Genomic DNA, 27,957 nt, shown 5'->3' with positions numbered 1-27,957 from the left:
AACACCTCCCCACGTCACTTTGGAGAGAATTTTCCTAATGAAGCAGAAACCCCAGCCCTGTGCCATCCCTGCATAGCTCAGGGTTATTGAGCAGAGGATCTCCTGCCTCTCCTGCTCCCACCCCCTGGCCCTGCTATGGGAATCCATGTGCCCAGGGGAGGGGGCAGACCAGCCCTCCCTTTATAAGCCTGGCCTCACAGCACATCCAAGCTGGCGGGAGTGCCAGGAGGTTTGGCTTGCTCCGAGACACCCACCTCCCAAAGCCTGGGGTCCCTGGGATGACCAAAGGAGGAATGGAGTCAGTGGAATTGTTCACAACTGAAGGCAAAGGCAGGGGTTTGAAAGCCCAGAAGGAATTCTTGCCTGGGGATGTCATCTTTGCAGAGCCAGCCTACGCGGCCGTGGTTTTTGACAGGTAAGAGAAAAGCGCTTTGGAAAACTCAGAGCAAAAATAATCTCGCTGCAAAATTTCATCTGGGTGGTTGTATAAAAGTTTGGAGGCGCCTGGATGACATCAGAGAAGGGATCAGAGGGAAGTCAGAAGCACTTCTGGAAAGAGACACATTCACAGTTTATAGTGAATGTCCTTCCCAGGGCTCAGACCAGGTTGTTCACTTGCAGTAGGTGCAGTTTGTTTCCAGGATATGACACCTTGCAAGGTGCTTGGTGTTGGAACCTTTGAGAAAAGCAGGGAAAGTTGGATGCATTCAGTGCCTCACAGAAGCAGCCCCGTGCTGCACTGCAGAGAGCTGCCAGGAGCCAGGGTAATCCAGGTACAGAAGTCTCACACTGGCTTTGCAGAAGTCTCTGGTGGGTAAAACATGATAGAAGTGAGTTCTGTGGTGCTCTGCTCACTTTTACCATCCTCAGCTGCCCTTCCAGCTTCATCACCCACTGTCCTGGAGTGAGGAGCTGGTGGGGATCAGCAAGTGGCACTGTTTCTGTTAAACAGATTGAATATTTGCAGCTGGCTGAGCTAACTGGAGACAAACGTCTGCTTTTGCTCTTTCACAAGACTGGTTTTAAATTTATGTTCACACTGATGGAGCCAGATTCTGAGTTCTGGTGCAAGGATATTTTTCTTTTCTGCTGCTCGTTTTAATCACAACATTCACTCAACCTGTGCTGCTGGTGTGGCTGGTAGGTGCCCACTTCTGCCCTTTGGATCAGTGGAAATATTCACTTAAATAACCTGGAAGAGAAAAGATGCAAAAATGGATTTCTGTGCTGATTTCCATTGGGTTAAATATAAATTAAAGCCTCTGACAAAAATGAAATTTCTTCAGCCTTATGGTAACTGAGAACACAATGTGGCCCTGCTTTTTAAACTGAGGACTTAGATGGCAGCTGAAGGTTTAATTCTGAGCTTAAGAAAGTTGTGAGTGCTCTTCAAGGGCATCATGGTGAGTCCTGAGACTGAATTTTTAGCCCCAAACAGCCAGTGACTCCAGTAAATACCCTGCACACTAAACAGGGCTGTAGGCAATTCTGCTTAGCTGAGTTTGTCCAATTAAATCAGCTCTGCTAACGAAGTCTGGGGCACAAGCAGAGGTTCTGCTGCTGTATTAGCCTTGATCATATTGTAGCTGAAGCTGCTCAGTGCCACTGTGTGATCTGGCAGCAGCAGAGAATTGGATATTAAATGTGCAGGGGAATAAATAAGTTTTTTATGTGTCTTTCATTCACTGTTTCTTTGTCCTTTAACTGTCAGTGAGTGAACATTATTATGAATCTTTGCCGTAGCAGGAATGACACCTTTAGTTTTTATTTTAATATGTCATTGCAAGAGCTCACATTAAAAATGCCATTTTTCACTTTAAAATGTTGAGTTCTTGAAGTCTTAACCCTGAGCTCAATTACAGGAGTTGGTGACAAAATCATTTCTCCTTGATGTGTCCTTTTAGCTCTTCAGTCAGTACTTCAGTTTCTCTTGTGTCACTAGCTGGAATTTTGTGGTGATTTGCTTTGGAAGTGCTATGGACAATTATTTCTCTCAAATGCCTTATTAAAAATACTTTTTTTTTTTAACAGCTGGAAACCTCTTGGCTTTTGTTGGTGGGTTAAAATATTTTTTCTTCCATGTTGCACCCTGCATAGAGCAGAGCTGCCCCTGTTGAAGGGCTGCAACTTTGCTGCATTTTCAAATGTCACCGGTGTAATGTGAGATAAGGGCAGAAGCTATCACTGCACAGCTTGGACTGCAGACTGTGACTTAGGCTGAGGTTTCCAACAGAAAACCTCAGATGTGTTTCCCTGCATCCCTCCTTTCCTGCCCTTGTTCAGCTGGCCTTGTTCAGCTCCCAGAGGGCAGGTCCAGAGGTTGAGCAGCAGAAGTCAAGGTAAACACAGCCCTTCTGTTGTGCAATAACAATGGATTCTTACCCTCCTGTGGCACATTGCATCTCAAAGCACTGAATGTGGGTCAGGGGGTGAAACACAGTCCCAAAATCTCTGAAACAAACCAAATGCTTGTTGGTAAGAGCTTGGTAGGATATAGCCTGGGTGTGAGATATAATGGAAACACATTTTTCTTGTGGCAATTACCTTGATGCTTTTCTTCCACACCCAGGGCTTTGGCTTTAAAGGTCCCTTCTAGTGCTGTCCCTAGCTGCATCAAACGCCATTGAATTAATTGCTGTCAAAGAAGGGCTGCCTGCATCCTCATATTCTTTGTTCCTGCAAGATTAAATCCCCACCTGGCCTTGGTAGCTGGTTTTCCCTATAGGAACTGCTGCTGTCTCTGCATGGATGAAGAGCCCAGTGAAGAGGCATGTGCTTTTCCTAGCCCACAAACACAGGTGCATAGGTCCTAAAATTGCTGTTGGATCTACACTATTAAAAAAGGGCCTCAGCCTGCACAGGGAAACCCAAAATCCAGAGTCCCTCATCCTAACTCACCTCAGTATCTCCCATGGTGTATGTGTACTATGGAAAAGGGACTCAGATAGGAAGGATTGCTGGGTTTAAGTTTTTGGCTCAGGCCCTACCAAATATGTGACCAGATTTTCCAGAGATCTCAGCTGTGTTTGTGCATAAAGACCACACAGATGCACAAGAGTGCAGAGCTGGTCTCTGCTTTGCAGCCCCTTTGAAGAACTCAGTCCTTTGGGAAGTTCATTCCCAGTCTGTGGGTATTGAGACCCTGAACTCCTTCCCCTGATTTTGCTGTTGAAAGGTGTCTGGAAGGCAGCTGTAGTGCAGAGGCCACACAGGGATTTCTGTATGGCTGCACAGGATGTGCAGGCAAAGCAAAGATCTCTTTGAGATCAGGAGGAGCAGCTCTGCAGAGATACAACACCATTGTGCTGTCCAGAGCACAGCCTGGAATGGAGATCAGACTGGGATATCAGCCACAGTTTACCTGGCCAATAACCAGATGGTCAAGTTTGAAGTCAGAAACAAGTTACATGTGGGAGCTTTGACAAGCTGCCAGGCAAATCAATCAATGACCTTCCTGTACTGACCCAGAAAGTCAAGGCTGTTATCACTGCTGGGAGCTGTTTGGAGAGGCTTTTCTATCAGCCCACTATGGATCCATCCAATATATATATACATCTATATATATATACTGTGGATATCACAGTACAGACTCCAACCTGACTTACATGTGTAGATAGAGATGGATAGCTAGACAGACAGATACATGTGAGAAGCTGTCAAAGTAATTTGTCACCCAACTGCACTTTATTGATGTCTGTCTTTCAGTAGGAGGCCGAGTTTGAGGAAGCGTGGAGATTTTATTTTGCTAGGAAAAAGGACAAATGTTTCCTTTGACCAAACTCTATCATCAGGTGTCCCCGCAGAGCCTAACACTGGAATTCTGTGTCCAGACAAGTGAATCCAACACTAAATGCTGATATAATCAATGGAGCTCTAAATGTGCAGTGAACACAGACATCTACCTTTGAGCTGAATGGCTTTCTAGACCCTTCAGACACACCTTGGTGTCTAAATCTACGGGCTGCATCCCACCCTGGAAGTCCCTGAAGGTCACAGGGACCCTGAAATCCCCTAAAGTCATTAAGGTTGGTGAGGGCTTGTACTCTTCAGGCCAATGATGGTCATCTGAGCAGCAGTTTTTAATACAGTGCCAGAGAAGTATGTAAAACTCAACGAAAAATGAGGTTCCTATAAACACCATGCAGCTCATAGTCAGATTTTAAGGCCAGAGTATGACTCACAAGGCTAACTCTGTTCATTTCAGGGACTAGGACTGGGTGACCTTTAAAGGTCCCTTCCAACCCAAACCATTCTGATTTTATGATTCTATAACTTAGTTGCTTCACACAGCACTGACTCCTGTATCAAGCCTGTCACTTCTACCTGAATGAGAGCAGGCTGCCTAAAGAAATGGTGAATACTGATGGCAAAGGGGTGCAGAACTCTGTGTGATTTCCAGGATAAAGTGCAGACACAGCCTGATCTCTGATTTAGCCTTGCTGTCATCAGCTGAAATATCACCCAGAAAACACCACCACTGACAGGCTTTGCCCTGACATAGGAGCAGAAAGCTGGAAATGCATCTTCTCAAGGGATGCTTTGCTTTTGTTGGGGTAATTTTTTCAACTTGCAAAGGCCCTGAGCCTCTCACTGAAGCTTTTTCTAATCCTCCCACCCTCTTTGCTTTCTCCCTGAAGATCCCAGGTCTCCTTTCCTCCATCACCTTTGTGACCATGGCATTCCCAGGGCCTGGTCTCAATGTGCTGTATGTGACCTTCTCCTCTGACACATCCCTTGGCTCTCAAGCCTGCTAGAGTTTACATTTCCTATAAGCAAGGGGATGCCTCATATGTCTCTGTCAGCCTTTGCCAAGAGAAATTTGCTCTTTAACCAGCAGGATTTGAGGGACAGTAGTCAAGGAAAACAGTGTCATGTGGTGGAAAGCCGAGATCACCTGAAGGTCTGCTTGATGAGTGATCTGCAAATTGATAAAAAACTGAGATCATGCAATTTTTGCTTGTCTTTTCATGTACAAAGAGGCCAAAAACACTTTCCAAGGAAATGTGGGGAGCTCTGCTATTGTAGTTAGGATGACCTAGACATATAAGAAATCCAAAATTTTCCATCACAGCATGACTGAAAAGATTATGGGAACAAATTCTTTGAGCTGACACCAATAAAAACTGAGAGCTAATGTGATCATATTCATATTTTAAAAAATGTTCTGGGGTTTGATTTTTTATTACTATCTCATTTGTTCAAAAGCCTAATTAAAACCTGGGAACACAGATTTTTAAAAGAAAATCTCACTCACATCTCTAAGAAAAGGCTGGGAAATCTTGTAATGAAAGACTAAAAATAAAAGAGTCAAAAATTAGTCTAAAATAAATCCTCCTCTCAAATCAGAAAAACTAGATTATATCATCCCTGACATTTTAAAGATGAAAGTACTAAGCTCTAACTCTTTTTTAAAGGAGCAAACCCATTCTTATGCTAATAATTCATCTTTAGGTAGCAGGTGCATTTTCTTAGGCTGTTGTCTTTAGTGAAGTGTTACAGCCTCTACTTTGAAAACCAAGGAGACTTTGCCCTACATCTTAAGTTGTTCTTATGCTGTTCTCTATAGCAGACTGAGGAGAGAGATGCCCTGCCAAGCAATCATAAATAAGATTTAGGTGTAAGTTAGACCATCTCTGTGTGTCATCTGTGATGTACAGAATAGCAGGGACCCACATTTAACAGTTTGGGAGCAACTCACTGTGCCTATCAGCTCCTCAATGAAATCCTCCTTGATTCTTTGCACTAAAGCCATCTCACCTGGCTTTTCCAGGCCACTGAATGAGATGTTTTGTGTGCTGGGTGGCAGATGTTTGGGCTGTGCCTGTCTCAGAGATGAGGTTAATACATTTCCTGTGACAGTGCTCAACCCCGGCAGGTCCAACAGACCTTAATCTGTCTGAATCCAATCCAAGCAGTCACAAGAATTATTTGTTTCTTGTGCTTTCACTGCAAGCTGGGCTTGCAGGAACCATGGTTTAATTGTCAGTGCTGTGTTACCTCTTGCATTTGTTGGCTGGCACGCTGAATCACTGTTTTTGTCACTGTAGCTGCATTCAGGATTAGTTGTAGTTGTGTGTCCCACCTAAGTGTGGGGGTCCCAGTTGCTGGGGTACCAGTTTTGGATTTCTCTGGGTCAGGATTGAAGGCACTTGAGGCAGTAATTCATGTTCAGACTCAGGTGTTTATTATTTCTTATCAGTAAAACAGTCTCACTACTGTGAGTTCTGCAGCCTTTCATTAGAAGGCACAAAATGCCAACAGTCTCTTGTTACAAGGGCTTTTAAGACTGAACTATCCAATTAAGAAAGGACACCTAGATTATTTTCCCTTTTAACCCAATAACTGATCCCACCGGGCTCACAATGCAGACTTTCCTGCCCAATTACAAAATGCCACCCAAACCCATGAAGAAGAAGAAGGAAGAAGAGACATGAAGAAGAAACCCAGGATGACACCCTGTGCCCTCCATCTTGCTTCCATCCACAACATACTAAAAATCCCAAAACCTAAATTTCTCCCCTGTGATACACCTACACTGCTCTCTATAATCTATTTCACACTTTTGTGCATTCTAGTCTATCTTGAAGTCTAGGAAACTTTCTCCATGAATGAGGGTCAGAGTCAGTGCTGCCCTGGGTGTCAGGGCACCCCAGAGCAGACAGAGAAATATTCCCTGTGCTGCTCTGGGTTTCCACACCTAAGTGACACCAGAGCATGTGAGCCCTTCAGCGTTCAGCTTGGTTGATGCTGGAGTAGGAAGGAAAAGTGGCCAAGGAAACCTGAGGCTCCCCAGAAAGTCATTCAGTGAGTCAGCCAGTGGCATCTAAGTCAGCCCTAAATCCTGACCTGGCAAGCTTGTGATGGGCTGGAGGCATCAGTGTACTGAAGAAGATCCTGCTTTGGGCAGGGTGAGAACCAGTTCTCACTATGTGTGGGAAAGGGCACTGATCACCTCAGGCGTTGTGGAGTGCACAGACAGAGCAGAAATCAGTTGGGCTGTCCCTGTGATAAAGCAGGGGAAGCTGAGCAGCAAGACCCAGAGGGTTCAGACCTCCAGGGTTCCTTGGTGGGTGCCACACCTGAAGGCACCTCCCCAGGGTCCTCTCCAGGAACTTTTAGTGCTGCCTTTGTGCCTCAGGTTTTAGCTTTTATATTTTTCAGATTCTCTGCTGCTTTAGTGTGTAATTCTGAGCTTCATATGAGGGGATGGTGAGCTCTCTGCACAGAGTAGGGAGACAAAAGAATTCTTTCTCCTGCTGGGGACCAAGGACAAATGATCCAAATCTCAGGCCCAAGAGCAGAAACAATGTGGACTGAAGAGAGAAAAACAAGAAGGATGGGACTTCATAACCTGAAGCTGTAATTGGACAATTAACTCCAAGATGCAAATGGAGCAGAACTTATAAAAGTGAGAGACCCCGTGACTGGTCATGCTTTTTTGACCATTTTGGTTCATCTTGGGTGCAGCCCGGGCTGGGCTCTTGTGCTGCCCAAGGTGGATCCACTGAGGCCTTTTAATAAATCCCTGCTTTATCCTTTAGCTCTGTCCAGCCTCTGTTCTAGGTCAGCCTTCCCAAGGCATCAGCATGGCTGTGCAGCACCCTGCCCACATGGGCTGCTCTCTGTACTGGGGGGGAGATCTGGGATACCTGGAACCATTTTGGGTTGAGTTAAACACTTTCTAGACCAGACAGAGAAGGTTTTGTAGATCAATGATTTCCATGGGCTGAGAGACTTAAATTTAATCTCAGGTTGCTCCACCTGGAGAACCTCAGCCTTGCAGAGGGGATGAGAGAGGAGCCTGTGAACCATGCAAGCCTTTGGTGTCTGGGTGTTGTGTGTCTCCAGGACAGGTGGAACCAGAACCCAGCCAAGGCAGAGCCCCACTCTGTCCTTCCCTTTTGGGGCATCCAGCTCTGAGCTCCTCTGACACAGGAGTTTCACAACTGCCAAGGGGCACCTGGGGGATTTAGGTGCTTGCAGATGCTTAAGCAATGCTAGTTGAAGTTTTATGGAATGGATCTCAAATACTTGTGTCTTCTGATTTTTTTATTGTGCCAAGAGTTGAGCCCGGGCCTCTGGAGTCCTGATAACACACAGTATCCACAAATCCAGTCTTTTTTTTGAGACCATTTTGGGGCACAGAGGATCCCATAATGGTTTTGTAAGAGCTGCAGTATTTCTTACACTTGCCAGTCAGGTTACCTGGGAGTAATTGTCTCTGCAGTTTCAATACCACAAGGGCTGCTCCTTTCTTTCTCAGAAAATCTTGTATAAAATTTTGGTGCATTTCTGCATCTCCTCAGAAGTGAGGGATTTCCAGAGCTGGTGGTAAGTTCTGCCAGCCAGGTTTGCTTTGGAAAATCTGGACACCCCATGCAATAAACAGCAAAATGCAAAGTCAGCATTTCAGTATTTTTTTATTCTCAGGGAGCAAACTGAGGGCAGAGGAGCACCTGGTAGAGGACTTGGATTTTTCTGCACCATGTTCCCTTCCAACCTGTCATTCCTCTCTACAAGGAAACTTTTTTTTTTTTTTTTGCTTTCTGATTGCCCTTAAAACACCCCGGTGGCAGGAGGGACCCCCATTCCCCATGTGAGATATCTCCCTGTGCTTCTTGGCACGATGTAACCATGTGGGTTTATCAGCTCTCTGGCTCTGCTTTGCCTTACAAGGAGTTTAATCTCTCTTGCACCTCTCTGCCCCCCTGACCTGACTGCTGACAGAGCACAGCCTCACATTTCTCACCAGCTTTCAGCTCTCCCATTTGACACAGTGGAGCTGGCTGCATCCCCCTTCCCAGACACATTTCCCCCTGTCCCATCCTGAATGCTTGCCTTACATTGGGCTCCCTCCAGCACTGCTCACTTTCCAAAACCTTTTTTCCAAACCTCATTTTTGCACGTGGTTTTGTCTGATGTGGGTCATCCTGCTTTTAAATCTGTGGCCCTCTTTATCCTGCAAGAGCCAAGGCACAGAGTGGATTAAGTCAGCAGCTCACACAATATTTTCAGAGACAAGAAAATGAATTTTAAATGTACTGTGATATAAATATAAATATGCATATGTATGTGTGTACCTATATATAGCTATAGGTATAGTAGAGACAAAGGAGAATCTTTGGGCTGGAATCTCTGGGGCTGTGAGTCTGATTCCTGCTTGTGGCACATCCTCCTTACAGGCTCATCAATAATTTTTTTATTTCCCCATGCCTCAGTTTCCCCACTCTGCACTGTGCACAATTATAAATGCTCCTTTGATCACGAAGCCTTTGTGGTCCCTGAGCTTTTTGCAGTGAGGAGAACCTCCCTTCTGGCACCAGCAGTGGCTGAGTGATGGGAATTTAAATTCTCCTGTACTGTCAAGCCTGGCTGGAGGCCCAGATAAAGTGGGTGGTTGCATGGAGAAGCAGACAGCTGCAGACACCAAATCAGGCAGTGAAAAGCCTTCTCTAGCAGCAAGGGGAAAGTCCCAAAATTTTGTGGACAGGAGACCAAATGTCTCCCCCTCCTTCTCAGTGAATTAAGTTCTAAGAGCAAAAGCTGGAAACCTGAAGGGGGATATGGGGGAGGTTTCCTCTCAGTCTGGGACCCTGGACACTCTCAGAGGGAGGATGTGAGGTCAGACTCCTTCATCAGTATCCTTCCCCAGCCTCAGTTATGGTTACATCCATACAATTGTAGGATGCTTCTTAGAAATCCTGTTTTGAATTCCCCAAAGATTAAATACCCCTTTTGAAGGGGTCCCAGTTATTCCATCACCATTTAACTTACAGCAACAGCACCAGGCAAGAACACAATCATTAAGCTGGGTGGGATATTTCTCCATCCTCCCTAAAAATCCTGAGGGGTTTGTTGTTGTGGTGTTGAGACGGTCCCCAGGATGAGGTGAGAGATGAGAATCTGACTCCAAGTTCTCAGAAGGCTGATTTATTATGATATTATATTAAAAGAAAATGATATACTAAAACTATACTAAAGAAAGAGAAATGAGACATCAGAAGGCCAGACAAGAATGAATAATAAAAAAACCCAGACTCAGACTCTGACACAACTGGCTGTGATTGGTCATTAATTAAAAACAATGCACACGTTTGGAGAAGCAATCTCCAGGCCACATTCCAGAGGAGCAAAACACGGAGAAGCTGAGGCTTCTCATCTTCCCAGAAGAAGAAATCCTGTTGAAGGGATTTTTCATAAAATATCACGGTGACAGTTCTTTTGTGTGCAGGGGTGCAAAACAGGCAGGAACTTCACTGGGCAGAGCTGGGCCTCACTGATCCAAGGTGTCCTTCTGTCCTTGCAGCCTGACACACGTCATCTGTCACACCTGCTTCAAGAGGCAGGAGAGGCTGCACCGCTGTGGGCAGTGCAAGTTTGCCCATTACTGCGACAGGACCTGCCAGAGAGCAGCCTGGCTCAACCACAAAAATGAGTGCTCTGCCATCAAGAGGCATGGCAAGGCACCCACCGAAAACATCAGGTGAGAGCTGGCCCCTGTGGCCTGGGAGAGGACAGGACAGACCTGGGACACGTTTTTCTCATGGCAAAGAACAGCTGGGTGGCCTGATTTGGGCAAGGTGGAGATGGGAGAAGGTTTAGGATAGGCTGGGAGCATCCCTGAGATAGGGAAGGTATGTGGAGGAGTGTTGGGTGTTGTGAGAGTCCCCAGGACAAAGTGAGAGATGAGAATCTGACTCCAAGTTCTCAGAAGGCTGAGTTATTATTTTATGATGTTATATTAAAAGAAATTATATACAAAAACTATAGTAAAGAAAGAGAAAGGAGACATCAGAAGGCTAGACAAGAAATGATAATGAAAACTCGTGACTGGCCAGAGTCCTGACACAGCTAGACTGGGATTGGTCACTAAGTTAAAACACTTCACATGCTGGGTAAACAATTCTCCAAATCACATTCCAGAGGAGCAAAACATGGAGAAGCTGAGGCTTCCCATCTTGCCAGGAGAAGAAATCCTGGCAAAGGGATTTTTCATAAAATATCATGGTGACAGAGGAGCATCAATGGCGCAAGACATGTGTTCTTATTTGGGATTTTTTTGCTTCTGGGCCCCAAAAACTCTGAATGTGGTAAGGTAAACCTACCCTGCATGGTTTAGAAAGTGTGGGAAACTTGGGAGTAGGTGGGAAAGTGAAAGAAGAGATGGGTTCTTCCCCAATTTGCCTATAGGACACATTAACTTTATTGTATTTGCTGGGAATGTCCAGATGAAGGCAGGATTGATGAATCTGACTCCATGTTCTGAGAAGGCTAATTTATTACTTTATTATACTATATTATATTAAAGAATACTATACTATACTAAAGAATACAGAAAGGATACTTACTGAACACTAAAAAGATAATAATGAAAACTCCTGACTCTTTCCAGAGTCTCAACACAGCTTGGCCCTGATTGGCCAAAGAATGAAAACAACTCACACCATAATCCAATGAAACAACCACCTGTGGGTAAACAATCTCCAAACACATTCCACATGAGCACAACACAGGAGAAGCAAATGAGATAAGAATTGTTTTCCTTTTCTCTGAGGCTTCTCAGCTTCCCAGGAGAAAAATCCTGGGTGAAGGGATTTTTTCGGAGAATGTGAATGCCACATTAACTTGTCTTCACATTCTGGCTCCACTATAAAAAAATGAGAGGAATCCTCAAGGAAATGGGAGCAGCTGTGGAGGGCTGGGGACCTGGGGCTCTGTAGAACATCTCCTGATGAGAACAGAGGCACTGAGACAACCCCCTGCATCTCCCTGTCCTTCAGAAGGCTGGGGATGCTGAGCCTGTCTCAGTCACTCTACCTGCACACCATTTCCCCCAGGAGATGAATTTTGTTTTCTCCATGGTGAATTTTGTTTTCTCCACGATGAATTTTGATGAATTTTGTTCTCTCCACGTGGTGCTGGTGCTGTGACCCTGCGGCTGTCCCCTGGCCAGGCTGGCTGCCCGCATCCTGTGGAAGATGGAGCGGGAGGGCACTGGGCTGTCCGAGGGCTGCCTGGTGGCCATCGAGGAGCTGCAGAACCACGTGGACAGCTTTGGGGAGGAGGAGAAGAAGGAGCTGCGTGCTGACGTGGAGAGTTTCCTGGAGTTCTGGCCGCCCCACTGCCAGCAGTTTGGGATGCAGCTCATCTCCCACATTTTTGGGGTGGTATGTCCAAGGGGAGGCCGGGCATGTGGGGAGGGTTTGTAATGTCAGCTTTGGGAGAAACTCTGCAGCTGGCCTCATGAGAGGATGGCTGACTTCATCCCATTCCCCACCTGCTTCTCCTCTGCATTGACACTGGAAATTGAGGCATAGCAAAGGCTGAAACATTTTGTCTGTCTCAATGTGCAGACAAGTGTTTTGCTCAATCATAGGTGCTGCATTTTCATCACAAGTCCCACTGGGCACCTCTCTGCACCTGGGAGAGCTGAGAAAGTATATTTTTAGTGAATACATCTAGAATATATTTGGATACAGAAGATCTGGTTTAGTAGATACATTAATGTCTACTAATATTGTGTGCGTTAGATTTTTTACATTGACGTAATATATACAATAAAACCAGTAAAAAATGGAAATATATTTAATAATATCAATCACAAAGTTGTTAACTACAAATTTTTGTTCTCACTGTAGCAGACAGGAAAATTCCAGTTCAGGCTGAGCTGCTCTGCTCCCAGCCCTGGGTATCCCTGCACTGCCCCCTCAGCTCCCAACACTGCCAAGAGGAGACACAGGCTCTGCTCACTCCTCTGCCAGTGGCTGCTGTGCAAGACAAGCTGGCCTTTGCCACTGCCAGTACAGGGAGAGGACACAGCATGCTTTGGTACCCACACCACAAAGAAAACCCAGTCTACTGGACACAGGGAGACCCTATGTGCTAGTGACCAGCACAGCTTATCTGTGCAGGAGCAAGGAAGTACAGAAAAACTACAGAATCAGTTCACAAAGGAAATAAAACTATTATCAGGGTAAAATAATCAGCATCTGAGTTAATTATTTCCTTTGATTTATCCTATCATGTTTTTTCTTTGCAGATATTTCCATTATTTATGCCTGGACTAAAACCTGCTCTGTTTATAGTAGTGCATAATATAGAAAAGTGAAATAATTCATTCTTGGAATATATGTCATGCAAAAGTAGTAATGCTGAAAACTTACAGCAAAGAGTAGCAGCTGGTTTTTATAAGCTTTGAGGGCAACCCAGCAAACATGACCAGGTTCAATACAGCAGTCAAGGTTAATTTCTAACTGATACCTGCTTTCACGAGTGTGAACTTTGCTTTCTGCTTGAATTGCCTCAAAGTCATTTTCCTGTGACCTTTCTCCAAATTATTTTCAGGAATCAAATATAAGGAAATCAATACATGGCCAAACCAAGTTTATCTTAGGCATCCCAAGTGAGCACTGACAGCAAATATTCTGTAATATTGACTCAGCTCTGGCCTGGTCCCTCTGCACAAGTCCTGCATTGCTGCTCTTCTGATGCTTTATCCCAACTTTTTTCCAGGAGTTTCAGCTTTTTCTGCTTTAACAATTCTTCCTGCCTGTTTTTTGGGACTAGATCAGCTGCAACGGCTTTACCCTCAGTGACCAAAGAGGACTGCAGGCTGTTGGTGTGGGAATCTTCCCCAACCTCTGCCAGGCCAACCATGACTGCTGGCCCAACTGCACTGTCATCTTCAACAATGGCAAGTGAGTGGATTTCTTTCCTTTGGTGAAGCAGGGATGGACCATAACAGCCAACTCAGCAGGCTCTGCCACCCCCAGTGTCAGGTCCCTGCCCCAGAAAATCTATTCATTCTTCTTTCCTTCTCTAGCTCAGAAAAAAACCCCAAACAGTATTTTCTTGCTGAAGACAAACTGGTTTCTCTCCTTGTTATTTAAAGAATTGTCATCTGATGCACTAACAAATACATAAGATTTGACCCCAAATCCAGCAACCAGCAAAGAATTTTCCCCTAGTGTCTTATGAGTTTTGTAACTAGACTCAAAATAGGTAGCTAAAGTAGTAAGCAGCTGTTTAACTCACCCCTTATATTGAAGTCTGTCGCCTCTGCTTGAGGCATGGCGTCCTGGGTCATTTATAGATAGTTGAGGAGTAATTCTACTTGCAAATTATCAAGGATTATGCTGAGTCTACAACCCAAGGGTTTCTCCTAACTGAAGCTTGCAATCAGCTGTGTATCATTATCTGCTGGTGTGTTTATAACCACTCCTAACACAACCCCCATCTGGTAAGAGTGTGCCATCTCAATTAATCACTGATTAACTCTTTAGCAACGGGACCTTAGTGGCAGGTGTGATTGTTATCTGCAAGCAGAGTCACCTGAGAGTGCAGGATGCTCTCAGTGTCTGGGCATTCCCTATTCCCACCCCAGTCCTGTAAGAAAACCTCTGCAGGACAAGTGAGACAGAAAAAGATTCAGTGGGAAATGGGAGATGTTTCACCAGAGCTGGGAGTGAAACCTGGTGAAGCTGGTAGCCCACAGAAGGGATGCTCTGCCCTTCCGTTTCCAAGCTGTGACAGGTATAAACTGCTGCTGATTCAGAAAGTTGCAGTGTGTGCAAAACATTAACTGTGGGAAGTTGCTTGCCAAAAACTGCACAGCCACAGGATTTCCTCTGATCTTTCTGCTACTATTTTACAGCTACCTGTCTTCACTAAACTTCAGTGCTATAACTTAACCACCCCTCTTCCTCCCAGCCCCTCATTTTTGGACTAACACTGGTTCTGCACTCCAGTTATCACTGCTGGTTTTCCCTAACAAAACTGCAGCAGCATTTTCCAAGCAGCTGGTAAATGAGCCAAGAGAAAACAAAACTGGGTGATTACCTTGGTGGGAAATAGGGTCTGATCCAAAGTCAGTTTGAGTCTGTACTATGATATCCAGTTGCCCTGGATTGGATCCATAGTGGGCTGATAGAAAAGCCTCTCCAAACAGCTCCCAGCAGTGATAACAGCCCTGACTTTCTGGGTAAGTACAGAAAGGGCATTGATTTGCCTGGCAGCTTGTCAAAGCTCCCACATGTATCTGGTTACTGACTTTAAACTTGACCATCGAGTTATTGGCCAGGTAAATTGTGGCTGACATCCCAGTCTGATCTCCATTTCAAGCTGTGTTCTAGAGAGCACAACTGCTGATGTCAGTGGAGACCTTTCTGTACAGGAGATCCAGTCCCCTTGTTCCTGCCAAATATCAGGAGCAGGTTTTGCACACTCCCTGACCTAGACCACTCGTAAAATCACAGTGCCAGGGCAGTTCTCCACCAAATCCTCTATGGCCCAGTGATGGACAATTTGGTCCTGGCAGCTGCACATCAAAAGGGAAGCTCTCATGCAGTGCCACATGAGCCAGCACAGGCAGCCCCCTTGTCTCATTCGTGTCCAGTGCTATGCCATGTACCCATTTTTTTGTTGTTGTACTTGTACATGTGTAAACTGCAGATGTTTGTTTTGTCTTTCAGTCATGAGGCTGTAAGATCAATGTTCCACACACAGATGAGGTGGGTCAGACTTGAAAGCATCATTCTCCTCCATTACCCTGTACCCCCCATGCCCCATGTCTAATGGAAAAGATGCAAAGACCCCAAGGGGCTCCCTCTGTTTACTCCAAATTCCACTTTTTCTGTTTTCTAAACTTCTCCTCTTCCCCTGTGTAAAGCCCCACTAAACCCAAACCTCACTTAACTCTGCATTTTGTAGTAAATTAAAATAATAGTGATAATAGACTGTCTTCCCCGGGGTGAATTCACTCTCTGCCTTCCCATCCCCTCCCTTGGCTTCCTCCCTGTCAGTATTTCCCCTCTCCACTTCTCATTTCTCCTCCCCTGACCATGGCAAGAGCATGAAAGTCAGAACAAGGTCTTGCTAATCTTGTACAGCCCAAAATAAAGCCTTGCATATTAGGAGATGAGAAATGACTGTGTTACTGACACACTAAATACTCCATGTTTCTCCTGCAACAAACTGTGCCCGAGGAATGTGTTGCCTACAGGCGCAGTAATACCATGAGTTGTAGGTTTCAATTCCTTTTTATCATAATCCATGATTAATGTTCCACCTTTTAATGATGCCGCTGTTACCTGACCCAAACTAAATCAATCACAAAAATATGTGCAAAAAAAGTCTTTGCTTAACTCATGGCATTTGGTATATTATAATCAGTGTTCTTAAGGGGACACTGCCTTTAAAATTTAATTTCAAGCAGGCATGCATTTTCCTCAAAGAAGATGTGAAATACATTTGAAGTGCTCTTCTTCACCACTGAATCTTACTCAGTACATTATAGATAGGGACATAAAAAGGGGAAAAAAAGAGTTTCACTTCTGATTAGAGTTGCTATTTGGGGCAATTTGAGTTTTGAGCTATCAGGCACTCGCTGTGCCTGTGCATGCAGCTATCAAGGTCCCTGCTGCTCGTGGTAGACACTGGGGAAGGAGCCCTTGACAAGCTCAATGGTGTGCTCCTGGCTGACAGTGTCTCTTTAACTACAGTATTTAAAATATGCCATGTGTTTCCTGGCTTACCCCAAAGGCTATCAATCCCCTCCACACAAGGGATGGCTGCTTAAAATACCCCTGTGGTGCTTAGGCTATCAGGGGCATCATGAAAGTCAGAGGCTTAATTTTGCTTCTCTGGTTGCATGACTCACTTTAACAAGGATCCTGTGAAGTGTGAACATGAATGTTTATAAGTGTAAACTTTTCAGCTGGGAATTGCTCTTTTTTGTGCACTTCCTCCTGGAGTAGCTGCTTGCACTTTTCTCTGTCTGGCACTTTCCTGTGGTTGTGACATAACTAATAGCTGCCCTTTGTGACAATGGCATGTTTGATGGTAAATTTTGTATGAAATTTGTTGCTGATATGGCAACACCCAGAGAAGATCAAGACCAGCCTTGGAGAAGAATTTTGACAGCAGCTTTAGCAGAGCTGGAAGACTCAGAGCTACACCCTTGGTACTGAGAGCCTGTAACAGGAATTCCAAGGGAATTAGAAGGGAATTACAGGAGAACTACAATCCCTTTGCAAAAACATGATCACACAGAATAAGTCACGTCCTCCCCAAAAGGCTTACTGCTAAAGCACCTGGTGATACCTGTAAGTCCTCTGCCACCTCTGCCTTTAGTGAGGCTTTTGTTGGGTTCCACCTAGAGCACCTCATGCTCAGCTGGGAGCCAGCAGGTCCCCCCCAGGTCCATCTCAGGGCAGACATGTACATTAAAACACATTGTTGAGCTCACCAGTAGCTGGGAGAGGAGGTGGATACAAAAGAACCACCTCACAGTTGGTATTTGATGGATTTTTCCCCCCCAAAATTTCTGGCCAAATTCTCTAGCTAGTCATGCCTGTTTAACCCCTACATCTGAGAGATGGCCCAGAGTAACTGGGACATTCAGTATGTAGAGTGAAAGAGCAAGGGAATAGTTCTGAATCTCCACATTATTTAAGACCTTTTGCAGGGAATGACATAAGGGAAAGGCAAAGACAAAGGTCTGGCTTTCCAAATCCCATCATCAGGGGCTTGTCATGGATTTCAGTAACAGAGACTGGCAATTGAATTGTGGTAGTAGGTCAAATGAGCTATTTAAAAATAGACTCTCTCCAGATAATTACTTCTAAACTTTTATGTGGAAATGCATGAACAGGGTGAGGGCATCTCTTATGCAGCACCCAGAGGGAATTTATCTTAACTTTTCAAAGTGAAAACGATACCAAAGGCAGCAGAGCTCAGGATCTGGGAGTATAGCCAGGGGTGTGTGGGTAGCATGCAAAACAGCACTTAAAAAAAGATCCCAAATCCAATCTCAGCATTTTGGTGTGCATTTCTGATCTCAATGGTTTTTTTTCTTCTGGTGAGGTCTGCAACAAACTAAAAATTGATGTCTAGGTTGAGCCACCATATGGATAAATTAATGGAGCCATAACCTCTTTATAGCTCATACCTTTACATATCCCTACCAGGGACTTTTAGAAGGGCAGGAAAAACTGCTGTGACTGTGTTCATGCTCTGTATTCAGTTAACCAGGCTGCTGTTCACCTCTGCACTGCCTCCCTGAAGACTTAAAGCAGTGCCTTAGGGCGAGGGCTCACCTCTGCAAGGCAGGGCAGGCTGCAGGATTGTCCCTGCCGGCTCTGTGGCTGCACTTCTGCTTCTGCTGCTTCTCCAAACGCACATCCCATCTCCTGTGCCCCCAGGATCGAGCTGAGGGCCCTGAGCAAGATTTCCCCGGGGGATGAGCTGACAGTTTCCTACGTGGATTTCCTCAGCCTGAGCGAGGAGCGGCGGACGCAGCTGAAGAAGCAATATTACTTTGACTGCACCTGTGAGCACTGCAAGAAACAGCTCAAGGATGACCTGATGCTGGCAGTGAAGGCAGGGGAAAGCAAGGTATGGTTTGTCCCACAATGTCCAAACCCTGTGGTGGCTGCTTCTCCTCTACCAAGGCATCTGTGGGTCTCTAGGATTGTGGTTTCTCAGCAGTCTTGATATGAACATAGTCAGATTTTGGCAATGTGAAAAAATGAGAATAGAACTGGACCTTGATTGGGCACAGCAGCAATTCAAGCCCACCATGCAAGGCTAGCTTAATCCTTATTCTGCAAGATAAGTACAGTTTTTAAATTTAGAAAGCCCCCTGAAGTTGCCTTTAGCCTAAAAGTCCAACAATAGATAGGATGCAAAAATATTGTAAAATTAGGTGTAGAGCTGAGAAAAAATGGTGGCATTTTGAGATTGTGGTGGTTTTTTCGTTTGGTTTTTCTTTGGTTGTTTTTGTTGTTGTTGTTGTTTTTGTTTGTTTGTTTCCTGAAAAACTGCAAGGGACACTACATTTTGAGTGCAGAGAAAGAAATGTGTTGCAGGTGATCCACGGTGACAGGACTAATGAGTGCTGCTGGAACTCTATGGTTTGTACCATCACACTGGCTCCAGGAATGTGGGAAGCCTGAACTTCCAGTCCCTCTTTGCAAAGGCCTGTCACAAGGAGTTTGCACCATCACTTGACATTTTTGCAGGCTTGCTGCAGGCAGACTGACTGTGAGGAATTAACATGTTGAACTGCTCATTTTTAAGTAATTCTTTTCTTTGGAGGTCTCACAAGTCATCCAGTAGGAGGTATAAGGCTGTGGCTTGCTGTTGGCAGCGGCTTGGCCAGCAGTTCCAGTTTATGAGTATGCTGGCAGCTCTAAGAGTTCCTTTTTGGTTCCTCTGCCCAAGGATATAATTGCTCCTAGGTTTTGCAATCTCTGGCAGTGTTACCTTGGGGATTTCTACTCCTGCAAGCCTTATAAAGTGCATAAGGGAAGGCAAAGCAAGGCAGAGCAGGAAGTGTATCACCAAGTCATTGATCTGCAGTGTTGGGCAGTCACACCATGATCAAACAGCCCAGGGGATGATGTGGAGCAGGTGGGAAACAAAACAGAAAAGTTGGGATGAGGAAATGTGACCTCACAGAAGCAGTGCCACCAGGAGAGGCGCAGTGAGATGCAGCTTCCTGGGAAGGAGCACAGAACCCTCAGCCTCCCTCTCAGGAGGTGCCAGGAAGCCAAGCTCAGTCCTGTAACTCTTCTTTCAGTGAGATGGAGCCAGGAAAGGCTGGATACTGCAGAGTGCAAATCTCTCCTTGAGAAAAGTTTAGAGAAACAGTATTGAGCTGATGTAAGGGAGCTCCCTTATAAGAGGCAGGAGATGGGACAAGAGGAGACCCTTTCCTTGCTGGGTCAAGTTCTCCTCTGCTGCAAATGACCCTGCTATAGACCCATTTTAAATTATCAAGCTTCATCTTACAGCTAATGCTGACAACTGTACCTCTCCACTTATATTATAAAGCTGTTCCAGAGCTCAGTTCTCTGATGCAGAAGCATTTTTATCTGGCTTTCTGCAGGAGTATTTTTGTACACATTCTCCAGTAGAAAGCATAAAAAAAAAACCTCATCCCTCATTGAACACCTGCTATCAAGTCTTGAGTGAACAGTGAGACCATGAATCACAGAATGATTTGGCTTGGAAGGGACCTTATAGATCATCTCATTCCATCTGCCCCACCATGAGCAGGGACACCCTTCCACTAGACATGCACCATCTCCTTTTTGTGAGCATCAGAGGTGCTGTGCAGCACATAGCAGGAAAACATGCACTTCTGGGGCAATGTCCCCCACAGTGTGAAGTGCTTGTGCAGAAAAATCCTGTAAGTATGCAAGGTGCATGATTTCAGCTATTAAAAACACACCTCATCCACAGACAATAAGTATCCAGGCTGACCTCACCCTCAGAGCATGTTGGCCGTGTCACATTTCCTGAGCTCAGGCACGCTTGTCTGGGGGCAGCAGCACTCACAGCTGCATGGAAAAAGTGCTAGGAATACATGGGAGATGGACAGCTTCCATCCTCAACAACTGCTCTGACCTCCAGTCCTTCACCCCTTCCAAAGAGCAGAAAAGTTCCCATTGTTTATAGTGGCAACTGACTTAGAAGTCTAGTAAAGGCAAGGGAGGATTTTTATTAGACAAAGCCACTGTGGAAATGCTGTTTAAGGTGCCTATTCTGGGAGTCTTGACTCAGACAGCACAGCAGTGTGATTTGCACTGACATTAACATTGACATTAACATTGCCTTTGGATGTGCTCCGTGCCCCAGGACACCCCGTGTGCTGCTCAGGCAGCTGCCCAAACCTGATTAGCTACAGTAGCTTCATATAGGACTATAGAATAATAAATCATAACACAAATGCTAACATAATAACATCTGTAACAGATAGGGGTAAATGGATCTGTAAATGATGGCTTTTCCTTCAATACTGGACTTTGAAGAGGATTTCCCAACTAGATGAATTTCAGATTCATCAAATGTCTAATCAACCAGGTGTGGAAAAAAGACAATAGGACAGTCCTACACTCCTGACTCACAGTTTTTGCATCCTTCATTGCAATATAGGAACTCTGCTTTTGATCTACACCCAGAGGTCTCTCCTGGCTGCTGGCTCTGCTGTGTGTCTCCAGACCAGGCTCTTCCCAAAAATTCCCAGAGTCACATGACTGTGGGCTGATTTCAGATTTTCTCATTTATGAAAAGGAAGGTCATGATAGCTAGAATAGTTGGAAAATGCAAATTTGAAGGGCTCAGAGAAGCAGAGGATGAATGGTTGTGCTGGATATCATGTTATATTTCAGTATTAAGAGAAGAAAGAGGTGGCAGCTAATTATGAGCTCATTAGTGTTTTGTCAGGTGTTCCTAGATGTGCTTCATGTCTCTAAATGCATGGTGAAACACAAACTTCTTTGTGGTGTGCAGGAAAACACATTTCCCTATTGGGGTGCAGCTGAAATCTGAGCTTAGCTATCTTAGGGAGTTGGGAACCAATGACAGCATTTCTCAGGGTAGGTAAAATCCAGGGATCTTTCCTATTCCACTGATCTCTCATTCAAGAGCCTCATTTCCCTCTAGCAGCTGCACTGAGAGCACCTGATACTCACCAGCTGGTGGCTTTCACAGCCTCCTTGGTATCTCACGAGACCTCTCAGTTGCAGGGTGAATTCTGCCCCTTCTCCAGAGGGGAAGAGTGGTGGGGAGGGTTGAGGAACCTAGTCGTGCATCTCAGAGGCACATGGCCACTACCCTGATGGGAAACACTCAGTGAAGTCAGCAGGACCTTCACCTTTTAACCTGGAACTGGGACATTGCAGCCCATTTCAGCCTTGGGCGGGTCTGAGGGGCACACTGGTATTTGCACCAGCAGTAGGGAGTGGTGATGTGGGAAGCATCCCACCAAGCTGATTTGGACCAAGCATTCTTTCAAGCAGTACCTGTTGGCATGTGTGAGGCAGTGCCTTTTCCTCATTGGTGTTCCACTGCTGTCCCCAGCCCTCTGCAGACACAGTGAAGGAGGTGATCCAGCTCTCCAAGGACACGCTGGAGAAGATCAACAAGGCCCGCATGGAGGGACATTACCACGAGGTGAGTCCTGGTGCTTCTGCTCTCTTGCTGCACACACACTGCCCAGGAAAGGAGGCCTTGTCCCCCTCTACATTCACAATTTATGGATGAAACTGTAAAGCACAACCATGTCTGAGACACCCCAGACTAATTTCTTTTGTAGTAATGACACAAGGAGATTCAGGTGACTTCCAGCACCTCTGACCGACACACGTGTTGAAGCCAGGGCTCCTGGGTGAAACACATGAGTTACAGGGCAGGTGTAACAAGCCAGTTCTGCCAGGTAGCCTCAAAAAAAGAAGGACAATGGATTTGGGAAAAGAACAAGACCATCATGGGTCTTTGTGTTGATCTCTTCAGTGTTCTATGTTGCTCATTTGTTGGGTGCTGAGGATAGGCGTGTGGTTTGGGTGAACCATGTCCCACCTTGGAGCCCAAGCTACAAGGGCGATGGGTGAGAAAACTCAAGGTTTTTTCTCCCTCTTTTGCTCACCCAGGAAATATTTAATTGTTCTCCTCAGAGAGCACTCCAGGTTGAGTAATGACCTCTGGGTTTTCGCTGTCTTTGGGAAAAGGCTGAAGCCCCCTGGAACAGAAATCTGGACACTGACTCATGGCTGGATCAGGAGTGGAACAGTGCAGCTCTGTGGCTCCAGCTCCAAGGGGTCATTAAGAGTATTCCCTGCATTGAAGATTTTCAGGAGGCTGGTGGATGGCGCTGGTGTATGAATCCTATAGGCACTTGGTGTCCTCTCCTGAGCAATAGATATCACTTTTTCCTCCCCAGTTTTAGGAGTGTAACCCTGTGAGAGAAAGCTGTGAGTTCCAATCATTTTCCTAGGCTGATGTTTCTCAAATCAAAGCACATCCTCTCTTCCCCAGCCTTCACAGAGGGAAGAGACTGGTAGGAAGAGACTCTGGGACTGGTACGGACTGCGCAAACCACAGGCTCTTGAGGTGGCAGCTTCAGGCCCAGAGGTGTAGGAATGTGCCTTCTGTAGGTGGAGTGACAAAACTATCCTTTGTCCCCTTTAAAAGGAAATCAGCCTAGATGTTTTTTTTTTTGATTCGGTGAAAAAGGCATCTTATAGGCCTGGAGGGCTTCACCTCAAACTTAAGGATAGCTAATTAGAGAGGAGCCAAAAAGTCCTGCCTGGGCAATTTACTAGAAAAAGAAGAGAACAAAGAAACTAATTGCTTTTGTGGGGTGTTTTACCAGGGGCAGGAGGGCCTCTTGTTTGTTATTTTGCCTTTTAATAAAACCTTTTTGTTTCCAACACTCCAACAGAAGCCATTCTGCTGATTTTATGCCTTCCAACTGAGCTATCTTGGGTGTGAAATAGACCTCCAAGAGCTTATGAGACCTGGCTCGAGGAGGTTCCTATTTCAAAAAGGTGCTTGGACTCACCTCTCCTGTCCCTGCTTCCTCCACACCCAGGTTGTGAAGCTGTGCCGTGACTGCCTGAAGAAACAGGAGCCTGTGCTGGGGGACACCAACATCTACCTGCTGAGGATGCTCAGCATTGCCTCCGAGGTGCTCTCCTACCTGCAGATGTTCGAGGAAGCAGCTGACTATGCCAAGAGGATGGTGGATGGCTACCTGTGCGTGTGTGCCCTACTCCTGGCAGCTCTCTGAGCTCGTGCCATGTTCAGCAGTGTGTCACAGGAATCATTTTCTTAGTCTGCTCCCATGAGGGCAGTGGTGGTGAAATTCATATGGGGACCTTTTTTGTACCACCAGACAGAGACGGGTCCCTTCTTAAATGCACATGGGCTCCCAAACACCTTGATATTCTAAACTGGAGCTGGCAAATGGTTTAGGAACATCTTTCCTTGGCCTTTTTGTTTTGTCTCAGAAGCATCTCAGGGCTGCCCTTTCCCTGCAAGACACAGAGCCTGGGTGCAGGACAAAGAGGTTGTGACTGCAGGAGTTGCCTGTTCCCTGCACCCTGCAGGAAGGAGAGGTCAAAGAGAAACATGTCAAAGATATCCCCTCACTCCTGAATATTACATGGATTTTGTCTTGGCTCATTATATAGTCCTGTGACAAAAGCTTAGTGAGAATAAAGAAACTCAGGTTTAGTTCATATAGATCCAGGGTAAACCTCATATTAAAAATTACATGCTTTATTATATACTGAGGTTTTATAACAGGACTGATGAGTATTTAACGGAAGGGAAAAAAAGGAGAGAAAGAAAAATAATAGAAACTGTTGAGAAGAGGGAAAAGCCTAATTCATCATCTCATTCACCCTCCTGCTGAGGACATCTCACACTCATTATTTGTCTTTTTGGTCAGTTTTACCCCAAAAGGCCTGTTATGTTTTGTTCTTTTGCAGAGGGGTGACAGACTCACCTCCCTGGCTTGCAGGCCTGACAAGCAACTTCATGTCCCAGCCCTGGTGCTGAGCTAATTGACCGAGAGAAAATTCCTTCCCTTCTGTGTCCCTCAGTTTTTCAGATCATGGGGAAGACCTTGGTAGCTTTCTTTCTTGCTTTAAGTGCCAATTCAAAATTCCAAGGAAGCCCTTGAGGGCAGGTTTTCAGCTAAGACCAAGCAGCTTCTAACTCTGCTTCAGCTTCCAAAGTTGAACATAGAGGAGAGGTTTCATTTTTCCCACCTTAGGCACGGAAAATTCCTAGATGAAGGGATGCATCTGCAGAGGGTGAGATGAACATTTCTGGAGTTTCTGGAACCATCTGTTTCTCTTCCTGCTTTGAATGAGGAACTGGTGATTGTTGCATTTTTACCCCACTAAGTGTGTCAGGTTAAGCTGCTGCCCTCTGAGCTGTAGGGTCAGATCTGTGCTCTGCTTGTGCCAAAATATTGACAGAGCGTGGTTTTCTCTTGGCATGAGATGACAGAACTTGCCTTTCTCCAAGCCAGGAGTTGAACTTTCCCAGTTCACATCCCATCTTTCATAACTCATGTCCCTGTACAGCTCTGTCCTTGAGTAATGTGCCCCCTCCCCTTTCTAAGAAGGGCACATTTCAAGGGCACTGCCTGCAACAAGCTCTTCACCTGAGTAAACAATCTGCTCTTTGGCAAACATATCATGTCAGTGACACTTTTGGGAACCCAGATTTCTCCTGAACTAAAATTACCCAATGTTTTCCCAGGAAAATTTACCATCCCAACAACGCTCAGCTGGGGATGGCCGTGATGCGGGCAGGAGTGACACACTGGCACGCTGGCCTCATTGAAGCTGGCCATGGCTTGATCTGCAAAGCCTATGCCATCCTCCTGATAACCCATGGACCTTCCCACCCAATTACCAAAGACCTGGAGGTAGGTGTCATCTCCTGTCTTGTCTCTGCTCTCTACCTGGGCAAGATCACAAACGGTAGAAACCACCTGTAAGAGCTGAGACATGTATTAAGTGCTGACTACTTCTTACCAGTGCTGTGGTTTTATCTAGATTCTGTTACATTCTGCTGGGAAATGCATGTCCTTTCTTACTGGAAATTTTCATCCCTGAAAATTCCAGCGAAAATTCATCCCAGCTTTTATTCTGCACCAGAAGATACATGAGAAATGGCAGTTGAGCCCCTGAATCTTCTTTGAAATTGCTGTGCCAAAAGACAGAGCCCCCCATTCTTCCAGCAGGCTGATTTCACTGCTCTCAGATGGATGACATTGCAATTTGAGTATATCAAATTACATGTGGTGGATGTGCCCAGTTTCCCACCTGGTTTTCTTTATTGGTGTCCATTCTTCTTTATTTACCACTCCCTACTCCTTCTCAGCAGCAGTGTGTTTTTTCCTCAGATCACTGATAGGTGCATTTCCTAGCTTAGACTCAAGAGTGGAGATCCCAGGGAATTGCATCTGCTCAGATGTGAGGAATTATTTACAATTGCAGCTGGGGATCTATTATTTCTGCAGCCCCTAATTCACTTCATGTGACCTGTTTGCTTTATGGCATTCTCCTTTATTACCCCCAAAAAATTATAGGATACGAGATGAAATCCTTTATTGATGTCTTAGTCCCCATATAGCAGAGCTATAACCTTTATTGGTGCAAGTTTGTATCTTCAGAAAAATTAGTATCTACTACCTAAAGCAAACCTGTTGACTGTTTCCATACGCGTAGCAAAAGATGAGACACAGCACCTCCATTTCTGTGCTTCCCTTTGTATTTTAGGTAGAAAATAGTGGATATATAGCACATGCTCATCCCTGTGCTCCTAAACAAAGGGCTGAATAAACACACAGACTGGTGTAAAAACATGTCCTAGAATCCCTTCTGATCCTCTGCTATAATGCAGCACTAGGAATGACTGCTGCTGATGAATCCTGGGGTCTAAAGGGTGCAACTGTGGGACTCTTCTCCCATTTGAGGTGACACCCACCCTGGTGATGGGCCACCCCAAGGGCCAGGCCCAGGGTATGGATGGGAAGTGCACTCATTTCCTGGCTCTGCACAGCATCACCTCCAGGTCCTGCATCACTTTTTGGAGCGTGAGGCTTCCCAGTAGGCTGTGGAAAAGCTGGATATGGGAAAGGCTGATGCCTTCTTCTGCACACAGAAGAAGTGAGTGAGAAAGAAGGGAGTGAGAAGAAGGGAGTGAGAAAGGAGCAGAATATCTGTGCCCAGCCAGCTTTGGTCCTGCTGGTGGGACACTGGTTCCTCAGTCACTGCATGGTCTGGGACATCCCTTGGGGACAGTGCCTGATATTGGCAGTGTTTGACTCACGTGCTTTGAGGTCCCTGTGTCACAGGGTTTGTAACCTGCTGTGTCCCCAGGTCATGCGTGTGCAGACGGAGATGGAGCTGCGCATGTTCCAGCAGAACGAGTTCATGTATTACAAGATGAGGGAAGCTGCCCTCAAGAACCAGAAGATCCAAGTCATGCCTGAGCCCAGCAATGAGAATGCACCAAGCCTCTTCCACAAAAAGGAATAAACCCATAGCTTGGCACCAATTCATGCCTGCAGGGTACCATCACCCGTGGCACTTCCAAACACTGGGAACGTGATACAGCAGTGGGATAGATCCACAAGGATTGTTTCCAGTGGCACAAATCTGACAGCATGGACCTGCTGGGGGAGCATCCTGAAAACTCTTCTGAGGGCTTAAAGCAGAAGAGGTCCTGGCAGAAACAACACCCCTTTTTCTATCACTAAGGCATTAAATAATCAAAGAAAAAAACCCTGTTATAAAATTATTTACATATTTATTGGAAGCGTGTTTCTCTCTACACATGTCCTAGTTCTGAATTCCTTTGTTAAATTTTGATTGATTTTTCCTAAGGGGTTCTACCACTTCCTTGGGATGACATAATTTCTTTCCAGTGGTGTCCAAGGGATGATAGAAGTGGGAAGCCAGTTCCACAGTTCCAAGAAGTGTCATGTACACCTGTGGGCAATGAATGCAAACTGAACAAGACCCACAGATTTTGTGTTAAATGATATTTTTTCTGATGAAAAACTGCTGGAAAATGATTTTGCAGTTGGCACAGGTACAACATCGAACTGTGGGCCATTTGCAACTGAGACTACCTGGAATCCTTACATCAAGATAAGTTAATTGAGAAATTATTCTCCTTAGTTACAAATCAGAAAATGTCCGCAGTGATGGACACGGCCCCATGCCAGAAGCCAGTTGCTATAGTTTGGTTCACTGCCTATGTGGATTTTTCTAACTGGACAAGCAGTTTCCAGGGAGGGGAATCCACCCTTCCTCATCTTTAGGGTGATTTGGGGGCTCTGATGCCTTAAAACATCTGTGTTTTAACTTAGCTGTTTAATCAATTTTGCACTGAGGAAAAAAGAGATAGTCTATAGATCAGCTGCCAGTGGACTGCCAACAGAACTAAGCAGAAGTCTAATGGCTAAAGTTGGATTTCTAGATTTAAAAAAAATGTATTTGTTGTCTGCCCATATGTCTCAAAATCCAACCGATTTCCTGCAGACTGTCAGTGGCAGCCAGGAGAGGAAAAGGTTTATTCAAGAATCCCCTACCTGCTCCTCAGCACAAGAGCAAGTAAACAATACCAGATCTTTTCCTCTTTGACATT

General features: G+C 45.4%; 1 protein-coding gene across 2 annotated transcripts; it reads left to right on the top strand.

Moving 5' to 3' along the window:
* SMYD1 (SET and MYND domain containing 1) lies at positions 1–27,088 on the top strand. 2 transcript variants are annotated; one of them, XM_030947545.1, is made up of 10 exons: positions 1–415; positions 10,307–10,483; positions 11,954–12,167; positions 13,567–13,697; positions 15,471–15,509; positions 18,201–18,393; positions 21,865–21,957; positions 23,375–23,538; positions 25,057–25,225; positions 26,685–27,088. In XM_030947545.1, exons 1-10 carry the CDS (start codon positions 279–281, stop codon positions 26,841–26,843), a joined length of 1,476 nt encoding a protein of 491 aa, XP_030803405.1. In that variant the 5' UTR covers positions 1–278; the 3' UTR covers positions 26,844–27,088. The 2 variants fall into 2 exon arrangements, with proteins under 2 accessions (XP_030803405.1, XP_030803406.1); XM_030947546.1 differs by lacking the exon at positions 15,471–15,509.
* The last annotated feature ends 869 nt before the right edge of the window (positions 27,089–27,957 follow it).

The sequence above is a fragment of the Camarhynchus parvulus genome, chromosome 4 (assembly GCF_901933205.1).
Source record: "Camarhynchus parvulus chromosome 4, STF_HiC, whole genome shotgun sequence".
Classification (NCBI taxonomy): Eukaryota; Metazoa; Chordata; class Aves; order Passeriformes; family Thraupidae; genus Camarhynchus; species Camarhynchus parvulus.
Note: the sequence above shows the minus strand (reverse complement) of the source record. Positions and strands in the feature narration are given on the sequence as shown.

Excerpts from the sequence above, each read along its gene's own strand:
- SMYD1 (XM_030947545.1), top strand. The coding sequence starts at position 279 with ATGACCAAAGGAGGAATGGAGTCAGTGGAATTGTTCACAACTGAAGGC. Across the intron at positions 416-10,306 it reads GCGGCCGTGGTTTTTGACAG|CCTGACACACGTCATCTGTC; the intron begins GTAAGAGAAAAG and ends CTGTCCTTGCAG. Across the intron at positions 13,698-15,470 it reads GTCATCTTCAACAATGGCAA|TCATGAGGCTGTAAGATCAA; the intron begins GTGAGTGGATTT and ends TTTGTCTTTCAG.